Genomic DNA, 27,938 nt, shown 5'->3' with positions numbered 1-27,938 from the left:
ATAATGCTTAATCTTGTGTGAGAAGTCTGGGATTTGGTTAATATGGTGCAAGTTACGTGTGTTTATAGTTTTGAGAAAATGTAGTAAACATTCAGGCATTGTGTGTTGGCCGTTATGAGAAACTATAAAACACTTGTTACTGAATTAGAAAAATAACTGAAAACCAAGATTATTTTTGTTTACAGCAATAAAGCCTGTTTATAATTTCAAAGTAGAAAAGAAATCATCCTGTGATAATGTTATGTTACATACTATGTGTAAAGTATGAACAAATGGCACAGAGATATGAAAGAATATTTACAGTGTTAGGCAATGTTGATGGCTGTAATTTGTTTTCTCTTTTTTGGTCCGTTGGGTAATGATTGATTAAAAGGCAAGGCAGGTTTAATTGTATTGCAAATTTCATACACATGTCCAGGTGTCATCATCCTCTTCTTTAAGTGAGGAACAGAAGGAAGTGGGAGTGCTCATTGTCAGCACAGCGCACATGGATAAAGAAGATACTCGGGTTGATGACACCTCAGAAAGTGTGCAGTTTGTCCTGGAGGAGAGTACTGGTTACATGGAGCCCACTCTCCGCTTCCTGTCCATCGCTCACACCCTTATATCTTTCTGCTGTATCATTGGCTACTATTGCCTCAAGGTACAGGAGCTATGAAGCAAACAATGACAGCAAAAAAAGCATTGCCTCAAACTATAATACATGACATACCATACTGTGCACTAGCAAGTAATTCAATCTATGGAGAGCTAAAAAATAAATAAATACAACGCCAAGTAGGAAATGTTGTGCATTTAAGGTATAAACCTTTTTTTTTCACTCTGTTGTTTGTGACATGCTGCTAGGTCCCGCTGGTTGTCTTTAAGCGGGAGAAGGAAGTGGCAAGAAAAATGGAGTTTGCTGGCCTCTATGTCACTAAGCAGCCACCTGACGAGGACATCAAAAGCCAATGGGACAGGCTGGTTATCAACACACAGTCAGTTCACTCATATTCCCATTACACAGTTGTTGCTCTCTTGCTGAATTGTGTTTATCATCTACATTGGCTGAACTGCATTGCAGACAGCTGTAAAGCAGATGTACTGCAGTTTAACAAATAATTATGGAAAAACATAAAACAACCAATGCCAAAGACCATTAAAACATTTATTTTGGACCTCTTATCTATTTATTCTATTAGTTTTAAAAATTAGTTCTGCCAAAATAAGTAACATAGTGAATTATAATATTATTATTTTTCTGTTTGTTTTGTTGTAGATCGTTCCCCAGTAATTACTGGGATAAATTTGTGAAAAGGAAGGTAGGTACATCAGCCACCACACCATCGTGATACATTATTCTAATATATTAATACATAATAATACCCGTAACTAGAGGACACCTGCTCTGTTAAATGATAATAAGTATATTTTTACATCAATTACATCCCAATATTCTACTTGCACTATAAACCAATTAGCTGCTAGATGACTCTTGACAGATCAACTAGTGGCAGGGGCAATTTGTCATTGTTTTGGTTATCTGTGCATGCATTTAAGGGGGGAAAGGTTTCACCTATGCAAGGCAAGCATCAACTGGGGGGAGAGCTAATACTCCCTGTGTTGTTGTCGAAAAATAGAGAGTGAGGGGAATTGGAATTACAGATGTGTCCCGGACCTGCACAATCCATGCAGAGTTTTTAGACTTTGAACTTTAGATCTGCTGTCAGCAATGTCAATTTCATCTTGGCCCGTACTGCTCATCAGGACCTTCATTATTTTCCCTTACAGAGACCTGGATAACCCAAGAAAATACTGTTATACAACTTGTGTGACGTGTGTTTTCCCATATTCCCAGTGTTTGGTAATTGTGGTGTTGGCACAGGGCCATTTCCCAGAAGCAGTGGTTTTGTGTGTCCCCTCCTCCCAGTTCCTACTTGCATCTGTCCCATTTTTGAGTCCTCTGAATGAACCAAAGTTGTCTTGTATGGGACACTAGTTGAAGTCCATGGTAAACAGTTATTAGGCAGGCAATCTAAGGGGTTTTCCAAACTCCTGAGTTTTTAAAAAGTATCTAACATAATCTTTCTCCTCAGGTGATGGATAAATATGGGACGTTTTATGGCTGTGACCGCATTAGTGAACTGCTGGGGCTGGATAAAGCTGCTCTGGACTTCAGTACAGAGGGACAAGAGAGGAGAAGGCCTAAGAAAGAGGCTGTCTGGACAGCTCTGTGAGTGGATATGTGTTTCTCCCTTAAATCAGAACTTCTCATAATCAGATTCTGTTGTTATTAGCTCTGTGTTTATGGAAGATTCCTAATATTTGCAAATCTCAAATCAATGTTGAATAACTGTGTGTAATACTCACCATTGTAAAATAGGACATAACCCTTACAAATAATAATGTACTTTAAGAAGGGTCACAGTTTGTGCTGCCTTGTTGGTGATGGCTGTGATGTTGTCTTCCTACCTGATTGTGGGAGGTGATGGTCCCTAGACGTTTGAATGATTCAACTGAGCTAACATCTGAGGCCTCAGTCTCAAAAGGTGGATGCGGGGTGTGTTTCCTCAACTAGCACTTCTATAGTTTTGTCTGTGTTAAGTTCCTGGTTATTTTAACTGCACCAGACCACCAGCCTGTTCCTTTCTCCACACTTCATTATGCCTGCACTGAGGGAAACATCTTTTGGCATGGTGAATCCAAATGTGCTATACTCCTGCTCCATGTTAAAAGACATTGCCAGTGTTCACACCCTGTCTTAAATTATTACCAGTTGTGTATACAAAGATGTGAAATATACATTTTACAGTATTGTGTCATACATAAGCAATGTAAGATTTTTATAGCTCTGTTGTTTGAGCACAATGGAACACTGAGTATTTGATCATGTGTATTGTACTCAGTCAATGTTAAATGTTCTTACTGTTTTGTTTTTTTACCAGATACTTGTGATAACAGTACCCAAATGATGAAAATAAACTGTAATGCGTTTCAGATTCAACTCCATTGATGTTAAGTACCAGATTTGGAAACTAGGAGTAGTGTTCACTGACAATGTAAGTAAAGCAGCTATTCATATAATCGTCTAACAGTGTTTGGGCCCAGTTTTTTAAATGTTATCTGATCAGATTTTATAATTGGAAAATATTCAATTAGATTTTTTAATTAAAATTTAGTGATAATAAATGTTTTGATACAAAAAAATCTGGATTATCTTGATTTCATTGAAAGGGTGGCTTTAGAGAGCTAAAAGCCACTACAAGATGTGATGATTTTTTTAGCATATTAAATCTGACAAACAAAGGTAAATTATGTTTGGGGCATACCTACAACCTACTTCTTGGTCAGATCAGATGAAGAAAGTTAGAAAATTCTTTTTTTTTTAATACTTCCATATAATCAACTTAGCACTGAATTCTTCCTCTTCTTCTGTGCTTCCACATTACCACTATCCATAGATTGTATTACTTAGCCAAGATAGCCAACAAGGCATATGACCCATGTCTTCCTGTTTTATTTCTTGTGTATGTACATAGTCATTCCTGTACCTGGCATGGTATATGACAATATCAGTCCTAGGCCATTATAATAACTTCTTCTTCGCTGCTCACCTGTTGGATATTGCCATGGGCTTTAAGACTCTAAGAACTATCCTGACCTCTGTTACCCACAATGGCAAACAGGTACAGTATTTAAAACTATGTGTGTGCATGCGTGTTATTTCAGTCTTTATTCTTTTCCCCTTTGGGGCATGATACTTAAAATGTATAACCTTGTATCGCTTTCTATGTATTTGTCAGTTGGTCCTGACTTTGGGTTTGCTCGCAGTGGTGGTTTATCTCTACACTGTAGTGGCCTTTAACTTCTTCCGCAAGTTCTACAACAACAGTGAGGATGGAGAAGCCCTTGACATGAAGTGTGACGACATGCTCACTGTGAGTTAAATGCAGGGGTGTCAAATCAGAGTGCAAGCGGGGGGGGGGGGGGGGGGGGGGGGTCATGACCCCAACAATGTTAGTGAGAGCTCAATGTGACCCCCCCTGGAAAAGAGTGAATATCCTGGGATCCATTGACCCTGACCCCCCAATATGCAACACAAATCTATGCTGTTGGTTAAATGCATTTAGCAGTGCAGAGACACACTCACACATAGTCAAAATCAGATAAACCTAGGAAAATCTTTTTTTGGCAGTGATGCCCCTATTGAGATACACACTGATGAGCCAAAACATTATGACCACTCACAAGTGAAGTGAATAACGTTGATCATCTCCTAACAAGGGCACATGTCTGGGTAGATTAGATGGTAAGTGAACAATCAGTTCTTATATTCAACTTGTTAGTGAAATGAAGTGAGATCATGAATGAGTCATACTGAGATGTAATTGCAAATCATCTATTGGTGTTTTAAGGGGGAGGGGGTTGCAGTCCCTGTTATTGTCACAGTATACTGGAACTCATTCACAATGGAACTATGCACCACCCCAGCAACTCAGAATAAAAGTACTTTTTTTCAATTTTTTTCTGCAGTGCTATATGTTCCACATGTATGTGGGCGTACGGGCGGGTGGCGGCATTGGTGACGAGATTGACGACCCAGCCGGGGATGAGTTTGAGGTGGTCAGAATCATGTTTGACATCACCTTCTTCTTCTTTGTTATCGTCATCCTCCTGGCCATCATTCAGGGTTAGACTAGACCTGTTGATGCGACACGCATACACACACACACACACACTTATCCATTATTCTCCATTGAGTCAGACAGACATTTCTGTCTTGTTGAAAATGTAATGTGAGAATGCCCAAATGCATGTTTCTGTCCCTGTTTCTTGCAGGTTTGATAATAGATGCTTTCGGGGAGCTGCGTGATCAACAGGAGCAGGTGAAAGAGGACATGGAGGTGAAATGACAGAAGTGCTTTTCACACTGTAAACATTTTGGCTGATTAAAATGTGTATTCGGGTTCGCATCGGTAAGCTCAGAGAACAAGTGTACCATCAGAAATGATACCTTTCCATTATGAACATGAATGGAATAATCTGGTTGGTTATTCTCATGGGTTTTTCATTCTAATCAATCTTAGTTTAGCCTACAGGTGCATGTCATCTCTTGTTAGTATAGCGTTTTAAAAACTCTGGTTGTCCCAAGTGAAATAGAGAACGTTTGGGTGTCGGGCCTACAAACACACACACACACACACACACACAGTTTCTTCTTGGAGAACCTCCTGCACATGAAATATTCTCTTTCAAATAGTTCAGATCTGTAGAAGTTACTTTGGAAGTTATCCTCCTAGTGCCGATTTGGGTGTGGTAACAAAATTGCTTTTGCACTCAAGGTTACCTCAAGGTCAGCTCTAATAAGTAAGTGAGTTGATGAGACTAGCTGATGTTTTAAGTAGATTCAGAAAGTGTGTTGTCAGAGTGTTTTAAATGGGTTATCAGTAGCCTTAATGAGGGGACACTTACAGTATATTACTAATGAGTTGGAGATAATTGGGACACATTTCAGAGAGAACATGGCAAATGCAGAAAAAGCCAGTTCTATGTTTTTCCAGAATGTATATTTTAGCATACAAATTCTGTATGTTTGAAATTAAATCCACTAGGAACCTTTTAGAAACAAATGCATGAGAGTATTTGTTTTGTCTAATGCATGCATGCCTTTCACACAAAATGTATAAATGACTGTTTAAGGAATGAGGTGTTCTGAATGTTTCTACTGCCGGTGATTTTGCCCATTCTAGCTATCTTTAGTTGAATGTACTAACTGTGGATAAAGTGTCTGGTTATCTTCCTTCTCTGTAGACCAAGTGTTTCATCTGTGGAATAGGGAATGAGTACTTGGACAATGTGCCACATGGATTTGAAACGCACACTCTCCAGGAGCACAACATGGCAAACTATCTGTGAGTACTTGTAAAACTTCACTTGACCAAACCTCCAAAACTGTAGCCTCGAGCCTCTGCCTTTTGAACGGTTGTGAAATTCTCCCATTACTTACATCCCACTTTCACAGCAATTACATGTCAGTCATACAAAGGTTGCTGATGTCATACCTCTGTCATATGCGAACTGTAATGCATAACATGTTCTTTATACAGTGCCTTTTGCAATTATTTGTGATCTTAATCTTTGCTTTTTTCAACTCTAACTCTAAATGTTTGGATTTTACATCAAACAATTATTATAAGGTAATAATATACACTCTCAGATTTTAATTGGCTCTCAAAGCTATTCACCCCCCTTTGACTTTCACCAGTTTTTCACCAGGCACTGGGTATCTTTTCTGGTGATGCTTTGCCAGGCTTGTACTGCAGCCTATTTACTTTGCCTTGAATCTCATCTTCAGTATAATGTAGTTTGGAGATATCGGCTCTGTAATTAGCCAGTAATTCCGGGAAGCACCGCCATGTTCATCTCAATTAAAGTGGAGGTTCACTTGTCCAATAGGAAGTTTGTATACTCAATATATGCAACTTCATTACATTTTATGTGAAGGATGCACTAATGTGTTTTTTAGCTCCTTTATGTCTTCTCTCTGCAAAGCCAATGACCTGATTCACAGCAGGGTGTTTTTATTTAACACTGTTTATTGATATACATTTTTCATGATACTTTCAAAAATAATTTCATAATATCGTTAACCAAGTAACCATCCAACCACTGTAGATGAATTACCTGAAGCATAAAAGTCACGATTGAGTAGGAGCAAACAGGATATGTTGGTACAATTTCACAAAACAGTTGTCAATTTGTTGCTATCATTATTTAAGCAAGAAATGACAATGGACATGTCATTTCATAAATCATTGATGGAATAACATTACATAAAATATATCTGGAGGCATGCAATGGTATGTTGCGTGGACCTCCTACTATGATTCTGCAACCAATGCAATTTATAAAGCTACAGATTAAATCGTTCTGAAAGTGTAAAGCAGTGAGCTTGGTTCTCCCTTCCAGTAAATATTGAGGGACTATTCTGGTGACATGATGATGGAGAAATGGGGAAGCAGCCGATTCAAAGTGATAGGAGGGCCAGGAAACCAGAAGTGAGTGCTTGGGTAGGGACGTGGGGTTGGGGCAATGTGAGCACCATGCTCTTGCTTGGACTGAAGGCAGTGGAGTGTGTGGAGAAGCTGGGGTGACATTGGGGAGAACTTGGTGGTATGCCCAGTGGCTACAGCGTCCCGGATAAGTTGCCTGTATTGGATTGCATACGTTTGAGTTGCAATAGTCCAGGGTGTGTTCATGCCCTTGTTCAGATTGACAGGTTACACTATACCCATGTGGTTGAGGTGTTGGAGGGTAATGAGATATTTTATGGAATGGTAGGTGGTGGGAGGGCTGAATGGCAAATGTAGGAGTAGCCAATTTTTTTGATTATCTGTAATTGGAGAATCAAAGCCACATTTTCTGCTGTCAGTACGTCATCTCTCTGTCACTCAAACAGTGTGAAGTGCTGTTTGCTCTCCCCCATGCTGTTGGCAAGTCATGTTTACTGCAAAGAAGCATACAGGTATCAGTTGAGCCTGCTGCTGCAAATGGATTTAGGCTGCTCTCTTTCCCCTCTCAGTTCCCCAGATAGGCACATGCTTGGCTCCATATTTATCATTCACCACCTGCTCTTCCCTTATGTTGCCATTCCCCCCCAAAAAATGTAATCGTATTTAGATGTTGGGCTGTATTTAGCTATCAATCTAGTTATATTGTACACTTTTTGTTGCCCTGTTTTTTTTTTGTCTCATTCAATTGGGAAAGATTTGCGCATTTCGGTTTCACTGTCAGGGTCACAGCAGTCACTTTCCATTTAGGCCCCCGTCAAAGCTCATGAAACCTATTGAACTGTGTTAAATTTACATTCAAGTTACTCAGCAGTTGCTCTGATCCAGAGAGATTTCCCGGAGTGTGTGCATACATTTTCATACTCCATATTCCCCCACTCATATTGTTTTATAAAGCTAAATACTTTGGGTTTTAGAGAAGTATGGGGAACGAATAGCCTACGCAAAACATTTGAGTAATAGAGGTTGGAGTGTGCAGAAAGCGAATGAGCGCATTATTCATCAGACCATACTGAATGCATCAAAGAGAGATTAAAGTCAGTGGTGGGTCTATAAATGGCATGAACAAATGGCTATAAACAGCCATGCACGGTCTGATAATCATGACAGATACACATTGTGCTCTATATATCAAATGAGTGACACCAACATTGCATCCTTTCATATTATATTTCTACATATAGTAAGGCTGCATGAAAAAAAATAAGGGTTTTAATTGTCTGGACTTCTTTAAGGTTAATCTGCGTGTTTGTAGAGAAATGTTTTCTCCTCACAAAGGTGAAATGTAGCAGCCTATGCATGTGGCGAGCCCAGTTTCTGTAATATTTATTGAACTATAGTGGAAATAGGCGACTACATCAAATGTTCAATATTTGCAACAACAATATCAATTTATACGCATACTGCACTCAATATATTATTGAATGAGATTTAATTTGATTATGAAAGCATCATCCCTATTGACAAATGATTCTGCCTGTAATTGTGACAGTAACGTTTCTCATGTGTCTCTCAACCTGTTCTCTCCTTACAGATTCTTTGTGATGTACCTCATTAATAAAGATGAAACCGAATATACAGGCCAGGTGACCTTGCTGATACCCACTTATTCAGTGCTTGGAATTACGTCAAATTAGATGGTGTTGCCTAATATTGTACTGTTGCCCATGACACTGCTGATTTGTGCTTAATAGGAATCCTACGTGTGGAAGATGTACCAGGATCGATGTTGGGAATTCTTCCCTGTTGGTGACTGTTTTCGTAAACAGTATGAAGACCAACTGAGCTGAAGGGATAAGGGATACCCGATGCTTGTGGTATAATTTCAATCATGATATTTTTAAGGCCAAAATACCCTGGATAAGAGCTGGGCATTTTTAAGCACACCACATTGTGGAGTGCCTGGATGCAACACTTAGCTTAGGTATATTGACAATACACCCCAAACCCCTGAAATGTGTTATTGCTAGTATGAATCGGTTAACCAAGCTACAGTTTTATAACAGTAAATAGTGTGATCTCTTGTGGTATGCAATCTTATATAACATAGCTTCCAGTCAATCATCATTCAACCATTTGGTAAAAACATGTAATTGACCCAATACTTCTAGAGTTCACTGTATATCCTTTAAAAGTATTCACAAACATGCTGTGTGAGATGCACTCAACTATTGTATTTTTGTGCACTGCATCTGTTAACCAGATACAACATAATAATTCAGTCAGCCAAATAATGTGGACTGTCAAATACAGAAGGATGATATTAGTAGCTGGGAAGAATAATGAATGTGTTTTATGTGGAGAGAATTATTCACTTCAGCAGGTTTCACTCTGGTTCTTCTAACTTTATGTCCTTAACATTCTGGCAGAAGGGTAGAATTAGTTGTTCAATTAAAATAAAGACGTTGATGAAAACCAAATGGTGTTCAAGGCCGTTAGTCGTTTTCCATTTCTGAATGTGTATAAGCTGCTCTGTAGGCATTACCAATAAGTAGCACACTAAATGTGTGTGGATGTCAACGAGGCATGTTTTCACGGTTCAGTCTTCTGTCTTCTCTGGTGTGCTTCTTTTACACGGACAAAAATCACTGACATTCACATCTGTTCCTGCCACCCACCCATTATCAGGCTGACTTTCCAGTTTCAACTATGCTCAGAGGAAACCAGGGCTAACCCTTACCATGACCGTGAAATGGATCACACATGCTTAACATTGTGCTGCTTCAGATGTCCTTAAACTGTTCTTAGAGGCTCTGAGCATGACACATTGATTACTGGACCAAAGGAAGGATATATATGCAGTAAAACACTAGATTGTTAGGAGGAACACAGATCAGGTGTGCCACCTGCAGTTATCACGATGATGTTTGCATTGTGTTTTACAAAGCCTTGGTTTAGATATAGCTGGGAATTATAAGGGCTTTGTTTTGCTGCAACTGCTTGATCATAGACAGGTTTAATGTTCCCTGTTTATAGTTGAAAGCTCATTAAACTTGTTCAAGTGTCTATACATATGCTCTTGATTTGTCCTGTATTATGTCCATTGTAGAATAAAATTGAATGTCCCTACCATGTTGGATTATATTATGATAGAGGCCACTCAGATATATCTCAAATAACACTATCACATGAATGGATGGTAGACATTTCCATGCAGAACCTAATCGAATATCTCAGAGGTTTATGGTGGTCACATCCTTCAGAGCATGAAACCCCTCTCTCATCCCATTTAAATATGTCTGAATGTTTGTAATTCTTCCAAATAGAAGAATAGAATTTAACTGGTAAATAAGCTGAGCAGACCTCAAATCTACCAGAACACAGTATAGTGAAACGTAGACAAAGGTCCTAAAATCAACCCAAAATGAAACGTCGTATTTAGGGCTACATGCCACATAGCCTCGATCAAAGACATACTGAACATGATGGACGACTACAGAGCAGACAGCAACCTTGTTATTCCATAGTCCAACAGACGGCACCACTTCCCAATACCCTTAAACAGTACTTAAGTAATGTTGACTGCAGCTGGAAGTATATCTATGTCTGGCTGCTGCGTTGGAGTCTGGCTACATTAGATCAGCCTTATTACTGGGGCGAACAGAGAAGTGTGGACAACAGCACAGCACAGGTCTGATATTGCAGCCCAATTAGCAGAGTATTGCATATGTGTAGATGTATCAACTTCAGACCACACTTATAAAGTAATTATGAAATATTGTATTGGCACGTTATACCACATACAAGGCAAACGTGAATACTCTTGAACGAAAATGAGCAAAGATAATAACTCAAATTTCTAGAGTTGAAATCCCCACTAGGTTTCTATGAATGATGGAAACCAATAATATACACTAATGTGACATAAAGGAAAATATAATTAGCAGTCATATGATTTCAGTGGAAAATCAATGAAGTATGTATCCATCAACTCTGCCCGGAGGTCCAGATTATACAAAAGCATTCAGATAATGAATGTGTGGCTGGGAGTCAGGAATATGAAACTAAACAATTATTCATGTGCAGATGGCTGTAGAATATCTGTGTATGCATCACAGGCAAGGTAGGTACTTTTGGACCACTCCCATTTTTTCGCAGCAAAATATATGAAAATATATTAAACAGTAGAAGACAATAACAAAAGGAAATAAGGTCTTCAAGCAGAAAGCTTTCTGTTTCAACTTGATGAGTGGGATGCCAACGTTACATCTCCCCCATTACCATCATAGTTCAATTGGGTCTTACAACATGTCTGAGCATATTTGCCATAGCCTATGCCTGTCTCTCCCTCTTTATGACTCAACATGTCATTATAGAATTCTTTCAAATAAACTAGGGCTCAAACATCATTATTGCTTTACATTGTTCATCCCTACTGAATGTTTTGCAGTTATTAACAGATACGACCATAAAGTGTTGACTCCATCAGTGAAGACTGAAAGGTCTGAAGCAGACAGAAATGTCAAGCATGGTTTTCTTACTTTCTCAAACCAGATTCACTTGAGGTCTGTTTACTTGCCTGAAGTAAGATAAAGGGACTCATCGTTGATGCTCCAGCAGAGGCAGAGACTGGGCAGGCTCAACGCCATGCATCCATAATTAGGCACATTCTTACTGTAAAGTCAGCCAGGTATTTCTCAGTGCACTTGGGAGCTTATCATAGAATTAAGGGAAGACATAGCTGGGTACACTGTTATTTTTCTGAGACTTAAAGGCCCTTGTACCAGCTCTCAGACTAATCTGGTCATTGGAGACCTGAAATGTGTGCTGGACCAGTACTTAGATTGATCCTCTGCCCGCCGCGCTTCTAACTCCTGGGAATTCCTTAATACTTACATACTTTAAAGTTGGTCGATCCATTCTCCATACCAAACACAAATATTTTGTTTCCAAACATACCAAAAAAAACTATTGACCTAATAGATTAAAAAAAAAAGTTAAATCTGTGTATGAGGGACTACTTACTTCCCCCAAGGACATTAATGACATATTCCATATATATATATATATATATATATATATATATATATATATATATATATATATATATATATTATACATCAGGCACTACCCTGGTCCTTAAACATGCAGAACGTCCGAGAGGAATGTAACCCCCCCCCTCACTGAAACCAGAGGATTTATAGTTTCTATAAACAGATCTCGGTAGAAATACAGGAAACTACTGTGAAAACCAAGAAGAGTAAGCTGATACCAGAAAGGAAGCAAAGCAAATCAGAGCATTTCTCTTTTTACCCTACTAGAAGTGAACATCCACTCTCTATAGACAAACATTTTGGAGAATCTTACCAATATCTTGGCTGGGAAGAATGAATGACACTCCCTAATGTTGTATTGCACTTTTTGGCTGCTAACATCTGTATTGTCATGTTTGGGCTTGACGATGCTTCTGCTTTGTCCATATGACTTAGGATAGAGCATGAGAATTGCAAAGCATTTTTTTTGGCACTGTGATCATGTCTCTTGTCACTATGTATAATGATCCCATTATACCGGACATAGCACACTTTGTATCTGGAAACCAATTAAAGATAATTTTGACCTTGTTTTTTTGACTAATGTAATTCCTGTTGCCTAAATGGAGAAACATCCTTTGCCCTTTCTAACCTTGAGAATACCTTAGAGACCTGGGGATTTTTACCACAGGGGATTTATTCATAGAACAAGCCATTGCCTCCTTTGACTTGTTGAGGGAAACCTACAAACATTTCAGAAATAAAATTTCAGATGTGTACAGATTTGAGACTACGGTATTACATACATCTTCCTAAATTTCAAAATGCTACAGCTCTGTAAAATTTAAAATGTCCCATGTCAACCAATACATTTTGTGTAAAGCATTTGACACTTTTCCATCAAGGAAAGAGAGGAAGATAGGGCCTGGAATCTTCAAAAGAGAATGAGAATAGCTTGTAATACATTAATACCTATTCTGTCAAATCCAGATATTTTTGTATATAATTCAAGATCTTCCCAGATACCTTTTATTTGTGTAAAAAGTTTCAGCCGGCAGAGAGCACACGGCTCCAGTGCTTTTCCCTGTCCTCTAACCTGCTATTGGCCTGGAGTCTTTTGAGGTCCTCTCGGATGTCTTTGAGGGACGATATCTGGCTGGGGGAAGCAGTAAAGGGGCACATTTTCTGTTTTATCTTTGCTTTATTTGTTCATATCTTTTATTTAATTTTGACTGTTTCTATTTCATTTCTTGAAACTAAAAGAATTTAAAGATACATCCAGTGTAATTTGTTTGTTAAAATACATGTACTATCCATAATATATTTTTTGTTTAATAAATACATACAGTACTGTTTAAAAGTTAAAGGGTCACTTAGAAATGTCATAGTTTTCCATGAAAACATACATGAACTTAGTTTGAATAGGAAATATAGCTAAATTAATTGGAAATATAGTCACTGACAAAGTTAGAAATAATGATTTTTTTATTCAAATAATCATTGTGTCCTTCAGTCTTTGCTTTGGTCAAAGAATCCTCCACTTTTACAGTCTTGCAGACCTTTGGCATTCTAGTTGTCAGTTTGTTGAGGTAATCTGAAGAGATCTCACCCTATGCTTCTTGAATCAACTCCCACAAGTTGGATTGGCTTGATGGACACTTTTCATGTACCATACGGTCAAGCTGCTCCCACCACAGTTCAGTTGAGATCCGGTGGCTGTACTTGCCACTCCATTATAGACAGAATACCAGCTTACTGCATCTTCCCTAATTAGTTCTTGCCTAGTTTGGACCTGTGCTTCAGGTCATTGTCCAGTTGTAAGAGGAAGTTGCCGTCCATAGGGTATGGCATGGCATTGCAAAATGGAATGATAGCCTTCCTTCTTCAAGATCCCTTTAACCCTGTAAAAATTGACCACTTTACCACCGCCAAAGCACCCCCAGACCATCACATTTCCTCCACCTTGACAGATGGTGTCAAGAGCTCCTCCAGCATATTTCCATTTGTTCTTTGTTTGATGAATGTTCTTCTTTATGATCAAAACACCTCAAACTTAGATTCATTTGTCCATAATACTTTGTTCCAATCTTCCTCTTTCCAATATCTGTGTTCTTTGTGTTCATTTTATTGCTTGTTTAATTAGCACAACAGTTTTCAACTCTGCTAACATAATTGCAAAATAGTTTTTGTAATGATCAATTAGCTTTATAAAAATTTTAACTTAGTATTAGCCTTAGGATTAGCAAACACAACGTGCCTTTGGAACACTTCAATGATGGTTGCTGATAATGGGCCTCCATACGCCTATGTTGATATTCCATTAAAAGTCAGCCGTTTCCAACTACAATTGTCATTTCCAACATTGATAATCTCTACACTGTTGTCATTTGATGTCATAAAATTCTGTTTTTCCCATCTGACCAATGTTCATGCCCTATTATTATGGTTAGAAAACTTTCAAAACCACTACTCAATGCTTCATAAAGCTACTTTGGGGTTATACTAGTACTGTTTCTGATCCAGTTGGGAAGATTGTTCTCTAATAACTAGAACTACAGAAAAATGAAACATGCTATTTCCTTTTCAAGTTCAAAGACTTCAGCATTAACATTTCAATTGCACAAGTAGATGAAAAGATTGATTTCATACAGTATAAAACATTTGGGTGTAGGTACATATTAAGATCAAACATGCATATGTTACAAAGTGGTATAAATATATATTGTATTAGAATGATCCTAAAGTAGAAGCAGGTCAATATTGTTGAAGAATGTTCAACATACAATGCAACCTGACAACACAATTACTTTGAATGCACAAATAAATTGCTAATATTGTGTGGTTATTAAAATTATTTAATGCTATCTCTTGGTAATTGTTGGATATTTTTAGAGAACGAATAGAATAAATTCAAATCCCCCAATATAAAACATATATAAAACATAAACCTACCTTCTTAGTTCCCTCTGACAAATGCAAAATTATCACAATATAATAGCAACTCTAATTTCCCCTGCAACTGAGACAGTTTCTATCATGTTTCTCACTAAACATGTATATCCATCTGAGAGCAAGAGAAGAAAAAAGGCTCCCCAAAATTACCATTTAGATTGGAGACCTCCTCGCCAAGAGAAAGACCATTATCAATGAGGATTTTAGTACGAAGGAAACAAGGCGGAAATGGCAGAGACCACAGAGGCAAGTTAACACTTCACTCTAGATTATCTGAATGAACATTCCATCTTTGACAGAAACCCAATATTCATCCCCGACTCTATGCAAGTTGGAGACCATGTCTCTTTTTAGAACACCTGTGTTGGAGAAATAAAGTAGATAGCATTTATAATACACATGTAAATGAGCTCACTCAAATGTAGGCTGGACAAGTACCTTCTATTTCAAAATCAGTGCATTACAGATGATTATATGGCATACCATAATCAAGCTTTATAAATTAACCATAATATATGGGTTTAAATGGAAGCAATGCAATTATGGAGGATTATCCATAGGTAGATTGAGCTCACAACAAAACAAATCAAGTTTAGTAAGTTTTCTAGTAATAGAAAAATAACTCTGGTTACTCCATCAGCACTACAGTATAAGTTAATATTTGTTGCCAAATATTATATATTTTTGCCAAAAATAATCCTGAAATTCCTATCTGTGAGGGATATTAAATTGTCACTGGCAGCAAATCATCTCCTTATGTTGCTGCATTACTTGGCCCACAGAAGCAGTGTAGGCTATCTATTTGGTTCATTGCATTTCATGTTGCAAAGTCCATTCAAATTACAGATTTTTTTTTTTACTGCATAATGCTAAGCAGATGTACAAAGAGCTCCATACTTAAACCAACAACCCAACTTCAGCAGGAGACTCTATCCTTTAGCAATATCCAATAAATCCAAATACCAAGACATATTGACATAAAAATTGCAAATATTTAAATTCTCCTTTATTTTTTACTGTAGCCTTAGGCTTCAAGTACCACACATTCCTGAGTACAGAAAATCAAATGGTTACCAAGCTTAAAATGTTCCATTGTGAAAGACAGAAATTCCAGTTGGTATTTGTTTTACCACTATCACACCCAAGGAAAGTTAAATTGCTGGAGGTTCTCCTTTTAATATTGTATTGGCTATGTAGCCACAGATACTAATCCCCTATATTCTCCACAGGCGTCAGACTTCAGGCAATCTGACAATGTTCAACCAAAAGGATGTTGTGACATTTGGGATCCTTTCTTGTCACTCGAAGGCTTTATTATTTTCTTTTTCTCTATCTTTTACCCTTATTCCAGGTAAGAATACTGAGGACACATTTCCAGCAATGTCCTAGACCTGGGATCACTTAAGATTTTCTGCTAAATTATAACCAATATGCTTGTATTCCAAATTTGCTGAGCTAGCTAGCCAATATTAGGTTGCTAGGTAGTTAATTAAGTTAACAGCTTTTATTTCCCCAGTTGTTTTTTAAATGAAGTCAGTTGTAAAAGTATTGCTGAAGACAAGAAATCGTAATTTACTTCAAAAAGAAACAATAAACATCTTCACTGTTGTAACCAATACATTTCTTCATCAATCTTTCAAATTGTCAGGCTACAATATTGAGGGAATTCAGTTTTGCTAAATTATCAAGGGTTCAGTTGGCTCTGGTAATTGTTTTGAGGGCATGGACCTTAGTTTTGAGAAATGTATCATATCAGTTGAGAAAAATTGTAAATTGCCAAACAAACAATATATTTCCATTCCATCCAGGGGACTCATAGTTGATGTAAAAAAAAAAAGCATGTCCATTTAAATGTACTCATGACATCCTAAAGATACACAAGGGTTGAGTATTTAATTCATTAATAAATTCATCACCTGGCACCTGTTATTGAAAACATATCTTTGGTTTGTGACATTATTTTCTCTCACCAAATGATTTGTGGATGAATACTGCAAAGTGGAATATATCATTCTCCATAATTTCCTAACTAGATTTTTCCATAGTTGAACAAGACCTTTGCCATTATTATATATACTATAATCATACCAATCAGTTTAATTAAACACAGCAAGACTCCAATGAAGGAGTAGAACCATCTCAAGGAGGATCAGAAGAAATGGACATCATGTGAGTTAAATATGAGTGTCACAGCAAAGGGTCTGAATACTTATGACCATGTGATATTTTAGTTTTTCTTTTTTAATACATGTGCTAACATTTCTACATTTCAGTTTTTTTCTGTGAAGATGGGGTGCTGAGTGTACATTAATGAGAAATAAAATGAACTTTTTATTTCTCATTAATGGCTGCAATGAAACAAAGTGTGAAACATTTAAAGGGGTCTGAATACTTTCTGTACCCACTGTATATGTATGACCACTTGCTAACCTTCAACAACAAAAATGAAGAACCCAAAAACTGAGGAATCTCTCATTGTCTCCCAGTCAGCGCTAAATTCCCAGAGGCACAATAATTATTTTGTAATGCCCCCATTTCAGTTGATTTACTTTTACTTTATTTGGCACTTAACAAGCATTTACTACAGCAATGTTTTATTATTTCAATTCTTAAAATTGGAAAATGTTTTTTTTATGAAGATAAAAATAACAGAATGTTTTAATGAGGAGAAATCAAATACATTTTTTAGAGGTTATACTGCTCAAAAGACACCAGTTTGGTCAAACCCCCACATATGTTCAGCTATCCTCTTGCTTCATTCTTTATTTCATGCTAACAATTTTTCATGTTCACAAAATACAAAACTGTCTGAATACACTCCAGCTTAGCTGTTTCATTTTTGACACTTGCCAAGGACTTCATAATTGGGGATTTTGTAATATGACTTATCCCTCCATTCCACTCAAAGCATGTTGAAAGAAGGTTAATTTAAACCAACACAAATCATTATGATCTCACACTGCAACCCTTCAGATACAAACAACACCACTCAACAGTATAGTGACTAGGCTCAGATTAAAAAAATAATTAAACAATAAGGAACATTACTGTGTCTTGCAATTTCCAGAACCTTATTTGTGGTATAATTTCTTACTTGATGGAGAGAAAACCTTTTAAATCTCAATGCTATTTTCTGGATTTGTTTTTGTAAACCAAGCAACCATGGCATATTGACAAGTTTTCTAATTACCTGTCACATTTTAGGGAATATATATCATTAAGCCAAAGCAACGTCAGCATAAGTAAACTTAGCAGCTGAAGATCAGAATCACTACTCCTGTTTTGAATATAGTGGATTTCAAAAGTCTACACACCCTTATTGAACATTTTGTTTAAAGGCTGAAATCAATACATTCTGTCAGACATGTCTTCACCTTTAATTCAAATTTGTAATTAACAATACTTACGTTAAAAAAAAGGTTAAATTCTTGGTTGCATTAGTGTACACTCTTTATCTAATACAAGGTTCACCTGACAGGACTTTAATTAGCCCCAAAAAAAAATTAGCAGGTCCTGTAAGATTTCCCAAAAGGTTTTTTACTGCAGGTTGCATTCTGTAGAAATACTTATGGTCCATAGAGAGAATGGTGTTGGAAGGTACAGGAGAGGGATGTACAATACGTTTGAACGCATTACATTTATCATGGAACATAGTAAAGACCATTATTAGGAAATACTATGGGTCTTCTTCCAGGGTCAGGCTCTGGTCAGGATAGAGGGACAGTGAATATCTCCAAATATATATATTTGGACAAACCCCCTTGATTTCAGCTTTTACATTAACAAACGATGTGTTTCAATAAGAGCGTGTAGTGTTTTGATATTCATTGTGTTTATACGTTCATTGTGGTTTACAGTTTCTGTCCATTTTCATTCCATGTGCCTTTTTTCACTGCATTATTTTTATGCAATTTCCTCCATATGAGTGCTACAAGCGTGGCTTGTGGCTAATTGTCTGCTTTGTTTGTTTGTTTGTGTGTGTCTGTGTGTGTGTGTGCACGCACATGTTCATGTATTATTCCTCTGTCCCAGATGTAATTTGCACCTACGCTGCTGCCACTCTTAGCCCTGTAGTGTTGGCACCTTGGCAATGCTTCGTGCCAGACCTAATGAAGACACGCAGATGTGCTTCTATACACATCGGGCCCTGGCAAAATAGCATCGCTGCACACATCTACCACAATTCAGGAAGACAAAGGATGTCTAAAACTAGCCAAATTTCCTCAGACAGAGAGGGGCAAAATAGGTTTGTGCTGATGACCCAATATACGACAAGTGGCCAAGCTACTCAAAACATAAGGACGGAAGTCTTACAGCTGTGTGTTATGCAGCCATAATGTCCCAGTGATTTTTAAAATATTTTGACATGCAAGCCTCAAAAACAAGTTGCTCAAAGCATGTTACAGAACACACATACATTCTCAGGCACAAATGCGTGCACATTTAACAGATGTAGCCACACACTTGCGTGCACACAATCATATTTCCTATTACGGTTTACTGCCACAGATCAAAGCATATCACAAATATTACAGCCATTAACAATTATTTATCATTTCTGTTGTTTCAAATATGATTATTAGTAAGTTTAGCGTGAACAACCTACTCATTCTATTGAGATGGGTTAGCCATGTTTTTGGAACAAAACAGCTGCATTCTATGATTTGTACTGTGTCAGTCTGACTCCACCAATATGAAATGAATGTAATGCTTTGCATAGAATAAGCTGTTTTCTGTGTTTTTGATAGTGAAGTGAAGTGGCAATGGATATAACATCTGTCATTTCCCAACTGTTTGAGCTATAACACAGGACGTGTTATTGATACTGATTGAAACCAAAGACTCCTGCTATTACTGGCAACAAGCCCACCTGTTCCCACATCTATTTATTGATTCACTGGTCATCTGAACGTTTAATATATTGATGAACGGTGTGCCCTTAAAATGTAACGTACTCTTAGAATCTCTACCAGGCACAGCCAGAAGAGGACTGTCCACCCCCTAGAGTCTGGATCCTCTCTAGATTTCTTCCTAGTTGGCATCCTTACTTGCGCCCTTGTCCTTGACTTGGTGCGCAACATTGTATTGCTAACTTATTAGAATGTCAGACTGGGTATCTGCAGTATATGAGAACTTAATATACTGCACATTTAATTGATGCTGGCCAAAACACCTTTCTGTCCTATACATGTCCACAAGGCTCAAACCTATGTAGCGGTCGACGTGTCATCACTCGCACTGCAATAAGTGCCACGGGATGATCCCCTTAGTTTTTCTTTTACCAATAACGTTGTCATGTGAATTTCTGAGCTGCAGGTTGCCTTATCCAATTTAATGTATATAGGTGTTAAGTGCTTTGGGATGATTCACTATGAACTCTGCTGGGGATTTAGAGAAACTCAACACGTGATTGTCATGATTGTTTATTTTTTCAGGTGAATGGGCTAGTTGTGGATCCGTCTCTGGATGTTTTGTGGGTTCATCTGGAGCCATAAGGGGGCAAGCTCCTGACAGTTTCCCTAGCATGATGTTGTGGAATTGTGGATTGTATTTGTATTGGATATTATTTATGATACCATATGTTTTATGTCTGTAGAATATTCCTGAAATTTTTTTATTCTTTCCCCTAGCAAGAAGTTGATATACCAAGTTTTTATTCATTTTAATTTTTTCTGTAGTTGTTTATGTTTACAATTTATCTGAGCTGCTGGTAACCAGATTGCATTATCCTGTTAATGGGAAGTGAATGCTTTATTAATAGGAATAAAACCAGTGGGGGAAGCTCTAATGTTTATCCACCTTATCTTAGCCAGCTTTCTCATCCAATGTCAAGCCAATGGTAACTGTATGGCTCTGCTATGTTTGCTAGTTATCCACTTGAGAATAGCAAATACTTCAAGATGAGGAAATTAGTTTCTTCTCTAGTGATTCTGATCCCAACAAGAACCGCCGTAGCCTATTATCATCACTTGATAAAATATGTATCCCCCTCACGGCTGATTAATTGCATAAACAACTAATGGAAAAGCAGAGTAGAAAGGATAAACAGTACAGTAACTGCTAGGCAATATAAAATGTATCTAAGATACTAATTTCCCAGAAGATACAGCCAGCTACACTAATGCATTATAATTCCTCAAGGTCCCACACTCCAAAATGTATGTTCACCTTTCTTCACAACGTGTTCCATCTTTTTACATTGTAGCACCCTGAATTCTCGTCTCATTGATTTTGTTACTGTGCTGTGCGTAGGCCTAACTGTTCACTATTCAGGGTGTTATTGTCTCAGATGGTCTATTTAGCCTATGACAGAGAGTTTCTCTCTGCTTGTAGTTCGACTTACGTCATAGCCAAACATCATCTACTGCATTCGCATTGTATCAAGGACATCTGCTATGTGGCTATTACATAAATCACTTTAACACAGGATATGATCTTAAACACAGTGATAGTAGGCCTACCCATAAAACATGAATGGATTGGTGTCACATATTCAAACAGACTTCAATTTTAATTTTACCATGACCTGTACAGAAACACTGTTTTAAATGACATATCAAAACCTAGCAGATTAGTAGAATAGCAAGGGAAGAGCAAGGGGACAGTCGGTAGTTGCGAGGCCAGAGGGTATTTAATTAAAACACAGGATATAAGAGACCAAGCGTAACTAGAGCAAAACAACATAAGTGCTCAGGCATCTTTTGTAGCTTGCGATGGATTCTCAGCTGGCACGGCGGGCTGCTCGTATTTGTCATCGTCTTCTGTGGAGAGACAAACACAAGACAGGTGGAGCTTCGTTCCAAGCTTATGCTCCCACTTTATAGCCTTCCCAATTGGTCCTGATTGGATATGTCTGTATAGGAATGGGGTAGGTCATGTCAGCTTTTTCCAGAAGGCTTCTGAATTTAGGTGTTCCACAGTTTTCCCTACGAATTTTGCAGTTGGACTATTCTACAGACTGTTAATTCTGACTATATCTTCTGTATCTTCTCTCCTTATTATTGACTGGAATTCTCTGAGCCATATACAGTCACCTAAAGGATTATTAGGCACACCATACTAATACTGTGTTTGACCCATTTCGCCTTCAGAACTGCCTTAATTCTACGTTGCATTGATTTAACAAGGTGCTGAAAGCATTCTTTAGAAATGTTGGCCCATATTGATAGGATAGCATCTTGCAGTTGATGGAGATTTGTGGGATGCACATCCAGGGCACGAAGCTCCCGTTCCACCACATCCCAAAGATGCTCTATTGGGTTGAGATCTGGTGACTGTGGGGGCCATTTCAGTACAGTGAACTCATTGTCATGTTCAAGAAACCAATTTGAAATGATTCCAGCTTTGTGACATGGTGCATTATCCTGCTGGAAGTAGCCATCAGAGGATGGGTACATGGTGATCATAAAGGGATGGACATGGTCAGAAACAATGCTCAGGTAGGCCGTGGCATTTAAACGATGCCCAATTGGCACAAAGGGGCCTAAAGTGTGCCAAGAAAACATCCCCCACACCATTACACCACAACCACCAGCCTGCACAGTGGTAACAAGTCATGATGGATCCATGTTCTCATTCTGTTTACGCCAAATTCTGACTCTACCATCTGAATTTCTCAACAGAAATTGAGACTCATCAGACCAGGCAACATTCTTCCAGTCTTCAACTGTCCAATTTTGGTGAGCTCGTGCAAATTGTAGCCTCTTTTTCCTATTTGTAGTGGAGATGAGTGGTACCTGGTGGGGTCTTCTGCTGTTGTAGCCCATCCGCCTCAAGGTTGTGCGTGTTGTGGCTTCACAAATGCTTTGCTGCATACCTCGGTTGTAGCGAGTGGTTATTTCAGTCAAAGTTGCTCTTCTATCAGCTTGAATCAGTCGGCCCATTCTCCTCTGACCTCTAGCATCAACAAGGCATTTTCGCCCACAGGACTGCCGCATACTGGATGTTTTTCCCTTTTCACACCATTCTTTGTAAACCCTAGAAATGGTTGTGCATGAAAATCCCAGTAACTAAGCAGACTGTGAAATACTCAGCCCGTCTGGCACCAACAACCATGCCACGCTCAAAATTGCTTAAATCACCTTTCTTTCCCATTCTGACATTCAGTTTGGAGATCAGGAGAATGTCTTGACCAGGACCACACCCCTAAATGCATTGAAGCAACTGCCATGTGATTGGTTGATTAGATTATTGCATTCATGAGAAATTGAACAGGTGTTCCTAGTAATCCTTTAGGTGAGTGTAAGGTTGTTTCAGCTACCTTAAAAATCATGCATGGTCCACCACCATCTCTCAGTTCTGGAAGAAATAAGAAAAGGTTTCACTGGCTGACATAAAAACGTAGATACATTTCATAAAGTATAAATACATGTCTGATTGTCTTTGTATTGTCCTGCTTGTGGTAATGCGCACCTGTTTGAGATTATAGTAAACAGTAAATGTAAGTCAGCACAGTGGTCAGTTCTCTAACTCTGTCTCTGATGTTGTCATCCAGTGTCCCAAAACACAGGTGAGCATACCCTTGTATCCCTTTCTATGCCATCCTGACTGCTTTGTCACTAAGTGCGCATGTTAATGTTTACACCACGAAAACTGTTAAGTTTCGTAATTTTGATGATTTTGAGTGTGGTATTAAATGGCAGTATTTTCTACATGACAACATTGTGTCAACTGTGCTTTACAAGAATTGTAAATAGAGTTTTGCAAAAAATATTGAATGGAAGAGACATTTGAACAGTACATATGGATAGGTGTAAATGATCCAGACCTTTGCAGAATGGTTTAGTGTAGGTTGTTCACAGAACTAGCTTTAGTGATTGTGGGAAACTGTAATGCTTTAGAAGCTGCATTCCTACATACAAGTAACACCATGAACTGTTGTTGCCAGAGGCCTTTTTATTCACCATTGAGCTCTGTGCTTGGCTGAATTATTATGTGATTATACCTACATGGACTACTAATATGAGTTCAAAAAACAGCTACAGTTTTGAATCCCAAAGGAGTTTAATGGGTTCAACAGGCTGTTAGCTGCAACGTATTCACCTTCCTAACATTTATTTCCCTAGAACTACTGTAATTTACTCTGGATAAGACCTGCTAAATGACTAAAATGTGAAATAGTAGAACACACGCACACATACACGTCCTTGATTTTATATTCACACACATGCACATACACACAATTACCAAACACCCCCTTACTTGCCAGTCTTGATAACTCCTTCAATTTCTCAGATCGTTCTAATATCCACAACATCTGCTTGCTCCTCATCCCCTTGTCTGGATGTCCAATTTGGAATGAATAAAAAGACAAGAATCTTTTCTGTAAAGAGAAAGATTGAAAATCCATGTGTTTAGTCATTTAAGCTAACCATCTATCTTTTAAAATAAAGAAAAATCTATGAGAAATGGTTGTTTTGAGTCCTACATTCTCTATAACATACACTACCATTGGAAAGTATTCAAACACTATCATGTTCTCCACATTTTGTTGCATTATTACAGTGAGATATAAAATCAGCAGGGGATCAAATACTTTTTTCTGTTTGCCCAATGACAAAAGAAATGATCAGTCTATAATTTTAATGGTAGGTTTATTTGAACAGTGAGAGACAGAATAACAACAAAAAAATCCAGAAAAACCCATGTCAAAAATGTTAGAAATTGATTTGCATTTTAATGAGTGAAGTAAGTATTCGACCCCTCTGTAAAACATATATTAGTACTTGGTGGCAAAACCCTCGTTGGCAATCACAGAGGTCAAACATTTCTTGTAGTTGGCCACCATGTTTGCACACATCGCAGGAGGGATTTTGTCCCACTCCTCTTTGCAGATCTTCTCCAAGTCATTACGGTTTCGAGGCTGACGTTTGGCAACTCGAACCTTCAGCTCCCTCCACAGATTTTCTATGGGATTAAGGTCTGGAGACTGGCTAGGCCACTCCAGGACCTTAATGTGCTTCTTCTTGAGCCACTCCTTTGTTACCTTGACTGTGTGTTTTGGGTCATTGTCCTGGTGGAATACCCATCCATGACCCATTTTCAATGACCTGGCTGAGGGAAGGTGGTTTTCACCCAAGATTTGACGGTACATGGCCCTGTCCATCATCCCTTTGATGCGGTAAAGTTGTCCTGTCCCCTTAGCAGAAAAACACCCCCAAAGCATAATGTTTCCACCTCCATGTTTGACGGTGGGGGTGGTGTTCTTGGGGTCATAGGCAGCATTCCTCCTCCTCCAAATGTCATGTTGAGTTGAGTTGATGCCAAAGAGCTCGATATTGGTCTCATCTGACCACAACACTTTCACCCAGTTCTCCTCTGAATCATTCAGATGTTCATTGGCAAACTTCAGACGGACCTGTACATGTGCTTTCTTGAGCAGGGGGACCTTGCGGGCGCTGTAGGATTTCAGTCCTTCACAGCGTAATGTGTTAGCAATTGTTTTGTTGGTGACTGTGGTCCCAGCTGCCTTGAGATCAATGACAAGATCCTCCCATGTAGTTCTGGGATGTATAGTCCTCATCACAATGTATGTCAGACCAAATCCCAGCCAGCCATGAAGTCAAAGTAAATCTCCATAAATCTCAGAGATAGAATTGTGTTAAGGTGTAGATTTGGGTAAGGTCATAATATGTATTACTGTATATACAGTTTCAAAGCTTCTCTGGGATGGGAGAACATGCCAGAAGGGCAACTATCTCTGCAGCACTCCATCAATTCGGCCTTTATGGAAGAGTGGCTAGATGGAAGCCACTCCTAAGTGAAAGGCATTTGACATGCCACCTGAAGGAATCTTGAGAACATGAGTAAAAATTATTCTCTGGTCTCATGAGACCAAAATATAAGTATAAGACCTGAATACCAAGTGCTATGACTGGCGAATAGTATCCTCATGGAAGCGAGATGGCAGCATCATGCTATGGGGATGCTTTTTAGTGACAGAGACTCGTAGACTGGTCAGGACTGATGAAAGTATGAATGAAGGAAAATACACAGAGGTAAAATACACTTGAGGGAAACCTGATCCTGAGCACACAGGACTTCAGAATGGGGTGGAGATTTATATTTCAGCCTAACAATGACCCTACATGGCCAACAAAACACTGCAGTGGTTTTGGGACAGGTTTGTGACTATCCTTAAGTGGCCCACTTGAAGCCTGGACTTAAACCGATCTCTGGGGAGACCTGAAGATCTCAGTTCACCAACACTCCCCTTCCAATCTGACAGAGCCTCCCATTCATCCACAACTAAGAATGGGAAAAACCTAAATCTAAGTGTGCAAAGCTGTCAGGAGGCACAACTAAGAATATTCCAAGCTGTGAGCATTATGAAAGAGATTTCTAACACCATTCATTTACATTTTCAATTTTCAATAAATTGGCACAAATTTCTAAAATATAAAGTACTTTCCAAGGGCACTGCATATACACGTTATCAATTTGGTTCACTTGGTCGTTTGATGTGTTCCCAATGAAGACTAGATAATCAGTTGTAGCTGTCTCTATAATCAGGAGATAGTGTAAGGAATGCTGTGGTTGGGGAAGTTAGAAGAAAGTGAAGGAGCATGTGATAAAAGGGTATTACATTAACAGTTACGTAATGCAGAACATGCAGAGCACTTTACAGTCGCTTCACATATAGGGAACTACCGAAGAATGATTTAGAGAAATCTGAAGAATATGTTGTGTACAAATTAATTGTTAAGAACTTACAGTGCAGTGGCTCTCAAAAGTATTCATCCTCCTTGGTCTGCATTTTATTGTTACAACATGGATTTAATTTGGAATTTTTGTCACTGATCAATACAATTCTACATACACATGAAAAATGCAGTCTCCAAATTGTTGTACATTTATTATGTATACAAAACAGAAAAAAATGTATTGCAGAAGTATTCAACCCCTTTCAGGCTATATTTAATAGAGGCGCCATTGGCAGCAATTACAACCATGAATCTATTTGGATATGTTACTACCAGCTTTGCACATTTAAACACAGCATTTTTTGCCCATTCTACTCTTTTTCTTTGTGGGTTGTGGACTTCTGGTGAACAGAAATGTTCAAGTCTTTCCACATATTCTCAATTGGATTAAGGTCCAGACTTGCCACAAAAAGACATTCACATATTTGTCCCAAGCCACTCCAGCATTGTATTGGCAATGTGCTGTTGGTCGATGTCATACTGAAACATTCATCTTCCCCCTAAATTTGAGCTCATGTGCATTAGGTTTCATTTAAGGACCTCTGTATTTTGCTCTCTTCCTCTTTCCTTCAATCCTGACCAGTCTCCCAATCCCTGCTGCTGAGAAGGATCCCCATAGCATGATGCTGCCACCACCGTGCATCACGGATGGTGTACTTAGGATGTTTGGCGTAAGGCTTGTGCTGAACATAGTGCTTTAAAAAGCTCTATTTGGCTCTTATCAGCTCATTGAATCTTATTCCACTTGTTCTCAGACTCTCCCACATGCTTTCTGTCAAAGTCTACCAGAGATTCTTATTTCCACTCTTGCATGAAGGCTACTTTTGTGGTCCAGGCTATTATTGCAGAATGCGCAGTGTCTCCCTCCCACATCTTGGTGGCCAGACCTGTCATGGTGCGGTGAGCAGCAGCGCCACCGTGCCATATTTCCACAAGTTCCCATATTCTCACGAACACATCCCGGACTGTCACATGTTTCCAATCTTCCACACCAGGTCCCAATCTAGCTCGTTTGTATGTGTATATATGTTTCCCCTCTGCTCCCCACATTGTGGATCATTGTTGCTGTCGCTGTCATTGTTGCTGTGTGTGCGCATTTAATTGGTGAGTGTTATTGAATGTACTGTTTGAATGTTAATTGTTAAGACGCATGTTGCGCACTTTTATTTCATTCAGTCATTAGTATTGTTTTTCCGTTCGTGTTTGGTTTGTTTGTTGTTTTAATAAATCCCACGAACGAGAGTACTGCCTGCGCCTGGTTC

The 27,938-nt window shown here is 38.5% G+C and overlaps 1 protein-coding gene across 10 annotated transcripts in view; it reads left to right on the top strand.

Moving 5' to 3' along the window:
- The window catches only part of LOC105010552 (ryanodine receptor 2), a 73,139-nt gene extending 63,081 nt beyond the window's left edge, over window positions 1-10,058 (top strand). For 8 of the 10 annotated variants that reach the window (XM_020047436.2, XM_013134215.3, XM_034292647.1 and 5 more), the window contains 12 exons: window positions 419-643; window positions 847-977; window positions 1,259-1,301; window positions 2,076-2,212; window positions 2,978-3,038; window positions 3,519-3,665; window positions 3,783-3,917; window positions 4,513-4,669; window positions 4,819-4,883; window positions 5,791-5,891; window positions 8,584-8,635; window positions 8,744-10,058. In XM_020047436.2, the coding sequence (XP_019902995.2) occupies window positions 419-643; window positions 847-977; window positions 1,259-1,301; window positions 2,076-2,212; window positions 2,978-3,038; window positions 3,519-3,665; window positions 3,783-3,917; window positions 4,513-4,669; window positions 4,819-4,883; window positions 5,791-5,891; window positions 8,584-8,635; window positions 8,744-8,839 (1,350 nt within the window). In that variant the 3' untranslated portion in view covers window positions 8,840-10,058. Of the gene's footprint in view, window positions 1-418; window positions 644-846; window positions 978-1,258; window positions 1,302-2,075; window positions 2,213-2,478; window positions 2,540-2,977; window positions 3,039-3,518; window positions 3,666-3,782; window positions 3,918-4,512; window positions 4,670-4,818; window positions 4,884-5,790; window positions 5,892-8,583; window positions 8,636-8,743 lie in introns of those variants that run through there. The other 2 variants (XM_034292645.1, XM_034292646.1) reach the window with 2 other exon arrangements.
- The last annotated feature ends 17,880 nt before the right edge of the window (window positions 10,059-27,938 follow it).

Source organism: Esox lucius, chromosome 6 (genome assembly GCF_011004845.1).
Source record: "Esox lucius isolate fEsoLuc1 chromosome 6, fEsoLuc1.pri, whole genome shotgun sequence".
NCBI lineage: Eukaryota > Metazoa > Chordata > Actinopteri > Esociformes > Esocidae > Esox > Esox lucius.
This window is presented reverse-complemented; position numbering and strand designations above follow the sequence as displayed.